Source organism: Dipodomys spectabilis, unplaced genomic scaffold (genome assembly GCF_019054845.1).
Source record: "Dipodomys spectabilis isolate Male_0828 unplaced genomic scaffold, ASM1905484v1 ptg000496l, whole genome shotgun sequence".
Classification (NCBI taxonomy): domain Eukaryota; kingdom Metazoa; phylum Chordata; class Mammalia; order Rodentia; family Heteromyidae; genus Dipodomys; species Dipodomys spectabilis.
Genome location: NW_024871173.1, coordinates 883577 through 891341, shown reverse-complemented (window position 1 = coordinate 891341; position 7765 = coordinate 883577). Strand labels below are relative to the sequence as shown.

At 58.5% G+C, this 7765-nt stretch overlaps 1 protein-coding gene across 1 annotated transcript; it reads right to left on the bottom strand.

The window, feature by feature from the left end:
• Window positions 1–3908: 3908 nt before the first annotated feature.
• LOC122098960 (basic salivary proline-rich protein 2-like) lies at window positions 3909–6659 on the bottom strand. Its single transcript, XM_042669533.1, has 3 exons — window positions 6454–6659; window positions 5384–5780; window positions 3909–5342 (listed from the first exon to the last, which is right to left on the bottom strand). Exons 1-3 carry the CDS (start codon window positions 6657–6659, stop codon window positions 3909–3911), a joined length of 2037 nt encoding a protein of 678 aa, XP_042525467.1.
• Between the last annotated feature and the right edge of the window lie 1106 nt (window positions 6660–7765).

The following is a 7765-nucleotide window of genomic DNA, read 5'->3' as shown; positions in this document are numbered from 1 at the left end:
AGGGGAGAGAGCAAGACTCCAGGAAATTTGAGAAATGGTGCAGCTGTGTCAATTCTTGGGTAACAGCTGCTAATGGAGATAGCTGGTGATGTATGGAAGCAGCCCTCAGCCCCACAGTACCACCACGTGGTCACACCAGGCCTGAGCCACATGTGGTGAGGTCAAAGGGCATGGCCACACAAGGTGGCAGGGAGTGAAATGGGGCCCGGAGTCATCAAACATGACCACCTAATGGGCAGAGCCCTTTCAGCAGCAGTGTCCCCTTGGCAGCTGTGGCAACAAGGGCAATGGCAGCCTCCCTCAGGGCCCAGGGCCCACTGCTCCCCCAAAAGACCATGTCCACATACGGACATGGTGCAAGGAGTGAACGGGGCCCAAGCCATCAGCTATGGCCCCTCACAGGCAGCACCCAGGCGGCAGTGGTGACCCCTCCACAGCTACGACAAGGTCAGTGCCATCAGCACTCAGTCCCAAGGACCCACAGCTCCCGCAATGACGCCCTTACTCCAGCTTCTGTAGGTGTCACTGGCGGTGGCTGTGCCAAGAGTAAGAGTGGGATGCTGAGAGACTAAAGACTGGGTCACAGCCAGGTTGGCACTTGAGAAAAGTAGAGGAGATATCCAAGCCAAGCTGCCAGACGGGCAGTCGAGTGAACCTAGGCGCTGCAAGTCAAGCCTACATTGATGTCATTCTACTCTTTCTCTAAGTTTAACATGATGGCCTTCTTTTCTGTTTTCCTAATCACAACACATATCTTAACTACTACCACTTACTCTACCTCACATGCATCCTAACAAGTACCTCATATGTATGGAACCATAACACATGGCTTAATCCTAACCTGTACCCTCATACATGCCCTTACCCTAACACGTAACTTAACCCTAACACATAGCCTCACGCTTCATATATATCCTAAGTATCCTAACCACCAACATGTCATCAACAAGTACCTGAACAAGTACTCTAAACCTAACATGCACTCTAATGGTTTCCTCATTCTACCTTCAAACTACCATCTTCACAACTCATCCTCCTGTGAAGGTAGGATTAAGAGTTTGAATAGCTGGATGCTGGTATCTCACGTCTGTAATCCTAGCTATTCATGAGGCTGAGATCTGAGGATCATGGTTCAAAGCCAGCCTAGGCAGGAAAATCTGTGAGACTCTCTTTTCCAATAAACCACCAGAAAACCAGAAGTGGTACTGTGGCTCAAGTGGTGTAGGTAGCACTTCCTTGAGCTGAAGAGCTGCAGAACAGCACCTAGGCCCAGAATTCAAGCTCTACAACCAAAAAAAAAAAAAAAGTTTTAGTAAATAAAGCCAGGTAAGGAAATTATTTTGAACTGGAGCTCTAGGTAGCCCTCACCTCTCAGGATGCATCCAACTGAAGGATCCTTGGAAGGCAACAGGATTGAAAGATTAAAAATTAGAGTTACATTTTACAATTGCTAACTGCAGGTTTTGCTTCTGTAAACTTGCTTGCGCTAGCACTGACCCTTCCCCTCCCTGGAAATAAATAAAAAAGTTTGGGAGCCTAGATGTCCGCCCTGGGACAAGCTCTGTAGTCGTAAATAAAGAACTAACAAGTAAATTCCCCAGGTGGCCAAATGGGACCCAAGATAAGGAACAAAGAGTATGTTCCTCCACATTCCTGTGTAAAAAATTCTCGGTTTAGGGGGCTCAAGATAAGGACCATCTGGTGAGCCCAACAAATTAGGCCAAATGTTAATTAATCACAAGTCTGTAACTCCCTAAACTCCCTAACCCTTATCTCCCAGAGTGACTATCTCCATTTGACCATACTCGCCAATTGTTTTATTACAAAGAGTGTTATAAACTTCCCCGTGTAGCAAACTGAGCCAATCCTGGGGAACCTGGGGTCTTATGCTAATCCTGTGGCTTTTGTCTTTAAAAGTGCCTGTAACCAATAGCTAGGATATGGAAACAACCTAGATGCCCCACCACAGATGAATGGATCCAAAAATTGTGGTATCTATACACAATGGAATATTATGCAGCCATTAGAAATGACAAAATAATGGCATTTGCAGGGAAATGGATGGAGCTAGAAGGAATCATGTTGAGCGAGGTAAGCCAAGAACAAAGAGACAAACGGTACATGGTCTCCCTGATAAGTGGATGCTAAATCCAAAATGTTAGGTGATACGACAAAACTAACAGGACTTAAGAAACAAAGAACTCCCACTCATCTGGTTGAACCACTACTAAATATCCCCATGCTGCTGATCACATATAGGGTATATAACATGTGAACACCATTATATATTACAGACTGTGATAGACAATTTGCTCCAGGAAAGTTAGAATGAACTTGTGACTTTAAATGAGCATCATTATTCCACAATACTGTGAATTTCCGGAAATTATGTAATAACTTAATCACAATTAAAAAAAAAAAAAAGAACCTCGGGGAAGGGAGGGAGGGAGGGGATGGTAGGGGGAAAACAATGGAGGGGGTAACAATGTTCAAGAGGAAGTGTACTCATTACCTCACTCAGGTAACTGTAACCCTCTGTATAGTATCTTTACAATAAAAAAAAAAGTGCCTGTAACCGCGGCTCAGGGCTTCCTGTCTGCCTTAGACAGAGAGCCCGTTTGCGCAAAGGCCAAATAAACTCCTCTTGCTTATTGCAGCTGCTGGCTTGGAGTCTTGGTTCTTGGGGTGCCCTCCCGTTGAAGAAAGCATCCCAGGGGGTCTGGGGTCTTTCAGGATCACTTGCCTCCCAGAAAGAAAGTGAAGACTCACGCCTGTAATCCTAGCTACTCAGGAGGCTGGGATCTGAGGATAGCGGTTCAAAGCCAGCCCGGGCAGGAAAGTCCATGAAACTCTTATCTCCAGTAAACCACCAGAAAAACGGAAGTGGCGCTATAGCTCAAGTGGTAGAGCACTAGCCTTGAGCTGAAGAGCTGCGGGACAGCATTCAGGCCCAGAGTTCAAGCCCCACGACCGACAAAAACAAAAAACAACAAAAAAGTGAAGACTCATGAGGCCAATGAGATTGACAGAATGAGGACTTAGATGGTTGCCAGCCACCTCAAAGGCAAGCCTCAGATACGGAGTTTGAGTTCTGATCTCTGACCAATGCATAGGAAAAAAGAAGAGGGGAAAAGGAAGAGAAAGAAAAAGGAGAAAAGGAAGAAAGCAAAACAAAAGAGAAAAAGAAAAAAAAATAACTCCTTGAGGCCTTTCTCTCCATGTTATATCTTGTATATGAATACATACCCTGGAGCATTTCAATGAATCCTCTCTTCAGTACCTTATTTTACTCCCTCTGGTGGTAATAGATTTAGGCACTTAGGACCTCTTCAGCCATACTTGTACTCTGTTTCTGGTTTTACTTTTTTTTTGGTCGGTCATGGGCCTTGAACTCTGGGCCTGAGCCCTGTCCCTCAGCTCTTCAGCTCAAGTCCAGCGCTCTAGTGCTTGAGCCACAGCACCACTTCCAGTTTTCTAGTGGTTTACTGGAGATAAGAATCTCACGGACTTTCCTGCCCGGGCTGGCTTTGAACCGCGATCCTCAGATCTCAGCCTCCTGAGTAGCTAGGATTACAGGCGTGAGCCACCAGCGCACGGCTTTACTACATATTTTTTATGCTGATACTGGGACTTCAAATCAGGCCTCGGCACTGCCCCGAGCTCTCTACACACTCTGCTTTTCCACCCTGTGTGACGCTGACCTCTTACACACCGGTTCCTACACACTCTGGGACTCCTGCTCACTGCTAACCAGGGCCCTTCCCTGCTTCCTTTGGGAACCAAAGACGGGAACCAAGAGCCAACTCAGCGCTACTTGTGTGTGTTCGTTTTCCTGGGGAAAAAGCATTCTTTACAGCGCTGACCTGAGCTCTCCTCGGAGCACGATGAAAGGGATAGCCGTTCCTCTTTCAAAGGTAGCCTGAAGGTGGCTCGGGCCTCGGCGGGCGCGGCCCGGGGCTCCGCCCCGAGCCCGAGGGAGGCGGGAGGAGGCCGGGGACGCCTGGGGCTGACGCCGGCCCCGAGGCGAGGGAAGCGGGAGGAGGCCGGGGACGCCTGGGGCTGACGCCGGCCCCGCGGCGGGAGGAGGCCGGGGACGCCTGGGGCTGACGCCGGCCCCGCGGCCCCGAGGCGGGAGGAGGCCGGGGACGCCTGGGGCTGACGCCGGCCCCGCGGCCCCTGAGGCGGGAGGAGGCCGGGGACGCCTGGGGCTGACACCGGCCCCGAGGCGAGGGAAGCGGGAGGAGGCCGGGGACGCCTGGGGCTGACGCCCGCCCCGCGGCCCCGAGGCGGGAGGAGGCCGGGGACGCCTGGGGCTGACGCCGGCCCCTGAGGCTGGAGGAGGCCGGGGACGCCTGGGGCTGACGCCGGCCCCTGAGGCGGGAGGAGGCCGGGGACGCCTGGGGCTGACGCCGGCCCCTGAGGCGGGAGGAGGCCCGGGACGCCTGGGGCTGACGCCGGCCCCTGAGGCGGGAGGAGGCCCGGGACGCCTGGGGCTGACGCCGGCCCCGAGGCGGGAGGAGGCCCGGGACGCCTGGGGCTGACGCCGGCCCCGCGGCCCCCGAGGCGGGAGGAGGCCCGGGACGCCTGGGGCTGACGCCGGCCCCGAGGCGGGAGAAGGCCCGGGACGCCTGGGGCTGACGCCGGCCCCGCGGCCCCCGAGGCGGGAGGAGGCCGGGGACGCCTGGGGCTGACGCCGGCCCCGCGGCCCCCGAGGCGGGAGGAGGCCGGGGACGCCTGGGGCTGACGCCGGCCCCGCGGCCCCCGAGGCGGGAGGAGGCCGGGGACGCCTGGGGCTGACGCCGGCCCCGAGGCGGGAGGAGGCCGGGGACGCCTGGGGCTGACGCCCGCCCCGCGGCCCCTGAGGCTGGAGGAGGCCGGGGACGCCTGGGGCTGACGCCGGCCCCGAGGCGGGAGGAGGCCGGGGACGCCTGGGGCTGACGCCGGCCCCGAGGCGGGAGGAGGCCGGGGACGCCTGGGGCTGACGCCGGCAGCGGCCCCGAGGCGAGGGAGGCGGGAGGAGGCCGAGGCCGGGCCTCAGACCGGCCCACGGGGCGGGCGGCCAGGCGGCTTCGGAGACAGAAGCAGCCGGGGCCGGGCACGGGGCAGTCACTGCTCACGCCGGGGCCGGCCCGGCCGGGGCCCCGCCGTCCCCACGGGGCCACCGTGAGGCCAGCGCCCGCGGCGTCGGCGGTGGCACTCACCCCGCGGCCCGCTGGGCCCCGCGCGGCTGCTCCCGCCTGGGCTCCAGCGGCAGCCATGTCACAGCGGATCTCCCTGCAGGACGGGGCCGCGGGTGGGGACAGTCGTGGAGAAGACGGCGGGTCCCCACCCGGGGCCGCGGCCTGAAGATCCGGGGACGTAGCCGCCCTGGCGGGAGCGTGACCAACACCGCAGCGTGGGCGGCCATCTTGGCGGCGGCCTGTTGGGGGCGTGGCCAGCGCCCCGCGGCGGCCTGCTGGGGGCGTGGCCAGCGCCCGCGGCGGCCTGTTGGGGCGTGGCCAATGCCCGCGGCGGCCTGTTGGGGGCGTGGCCAGCGCCCGCGGCGGCCTGTTGGGGGCGTGGCCAGTGCTCCGCAGCGGCCTGTTGGGGGCGTGGCCAGCGCCCCGCGGCGGCCTGTTGGGGGCGTGGCCAGCGCCCCGCGGCGGCCTGTTGGGGGCGAGGCCAGCGCCCCGCGGCGGCCTGTTGGGGGCGTGGCCAGCGCCACCGCGGCGGCCATGTTGCAGAAGCCGCAAGCCCGCTCCCACAGGGACGGAAGGAAGCCGGTCCTGAGCCGCAGGGCACTAGGAGGAACCCATTCACACGGGATGGCGCCTTTGAGCCTCCAGGAGCACATGGAGAGGGAAAGGTGCCCGACTTTCCTCAGGGCTACCTTGGGACAGGCACCCTGTCCGCAGCGTCCTCACAGGGCTTGCGTGGTGACAGTGGCGTCGCCGCGGCCCGCAGCACTGGGCTGCGGTGTTTGCATCCGGCCCCGAGGGGTCCGCAGGGGGGGGGGTGCCGGGCTCCGCCCAGGGGTCTCTCCCGCGTGGGGGGGCCGCCCAGGGGTCTCTCCCGCGTGGGGGGGCCGCCCAGGGGTCTCTCCCGCGTGGGGGGGCCGCCCAGGGGTCTCTCCCGCGTGGGGGGGGCCGGGCCCCGCCCAGGGGTCTCTCCCGCGTGGGGGGGCCGCCCAGGGGTCTCTCCCGCGTGGGGGGCCGCCCAGGGGTCTCTCCCGCGTGGGGGGCCGCCCAGGGGTCTCTCCCGCGTGGGGGGCCGCCCAGGGGTCTCTCCCGCGTGGGGGGGGCCGCCCAGGGGTCTCTCCCGCGTGGGGGGGGTCCCGGCGCCGCCCTGGCCCGCCCGGGCAGAAGCGGATTCCCGAACCCCGGTCCTCTCTCGGGACAAGCTGTGTGGAGGTCACCAGCGGCGCCCTCGCCTCGCCTGGCCTCACAGAAGAGGAGGCCCAGCCCGCGGAGTCACGGTTGCAGATGCGCCGGCTCCCGGCGGCTCAGCACGGCGCCAGCATTGGAGGGATGGCGACACCGCACGCGGCCGCTGCGGGCCTCGGCCCGGCACCGGGGCCCCGGCACCGAGATGCTCCCACGGGATGGCCACGCCAGGCTCAAAGCGGTCAGCGCAGAGAGCAGGGCACCCAAAGGTTTTAGCACCCAGTGGGTTCCTGCCATTCTGGCGCTTGGGTAGAAGCGAAGATGGTGATGTATACAAGCGCTCCACGGTGCCACCATGTGGTCAGACTAGGCCTGGGCCACAAGTTCTGACGAGGTGGCAAGCCATGGCCACACAAGGGTAAGCAGAGAGAAATGAGCCCCAGGCCTCCTGGAGGGCAGTGACCAGGCAGAAGCAGCATCACCCTGTCGGCTATGGCAGTAAGGGCGGTGCCAACAGACCCCGGGCCCCAAGGCCCACCTCTCCCTCAGCAATGCCCTTCGCTCCAGACACGGTCGACGGGAGATAGCCAACCGATCCTCACAGGGTCCTGAGCAAGAGCGGGGAGCTGTGGGGTCAAAGACAGGATCTTAGCCAGGCAGGAACCTGAGCTAACGGATGGAGGTGTCCAAGCCACACCACCAGATGGGCAGTACAAGCCAAGTTCATGTCCTGTACTGTATCATCACTCCAGAACTCAACCCACTCATTTACACTCTGTGAAACAAGGATGTGAAGGCAGCATGGAAGAGGATCCTACAACCCCAGGGTGGGAGGAAGGCTTTCAAAGACAGATGATCTGCCTGTGTTCTGAAACTATCACCCGCACATGTAACAGCCCCAAACACACTTCAGTTCAGGCTGGCAGGGCTACTTTTCCAAATTGAGTGCCCATTAGCATCTAAGTTAACCACCGTGATAACTAGAGAAATATTTCTTCGAGAACATTCTATTAGAGTTCCAATAGAGCCATTGTGGTTTTATCTGAACTCTTCTCAAATGTCTTACTCTCACAGACACAATTCAAGCGTGGTAGGCCCCATCACTTACAGGGCATGAGGATAGAAATTAAGCATTATTAAGATGTCAGGAAATAGTACTAAATATTATTGATAAACTTTTAAGTACTCTTTTGAAGTTTTTTTTTTCTTTAACCTTATAATTGACCCTTCTTCAGGACTATAGCTGCCTTGAGCTAAGAACTGATCAGGCAGCCAGATTTTCCTTATATCAACATGACCTCATCCCCAGAAGACAGGGCCCTCAGCATATAGCATGTTCTGTACTTCAGTAGAAGACCTATGGTTGCTGAAAACACAATCTTATATTTGTCTAACAGACTCTA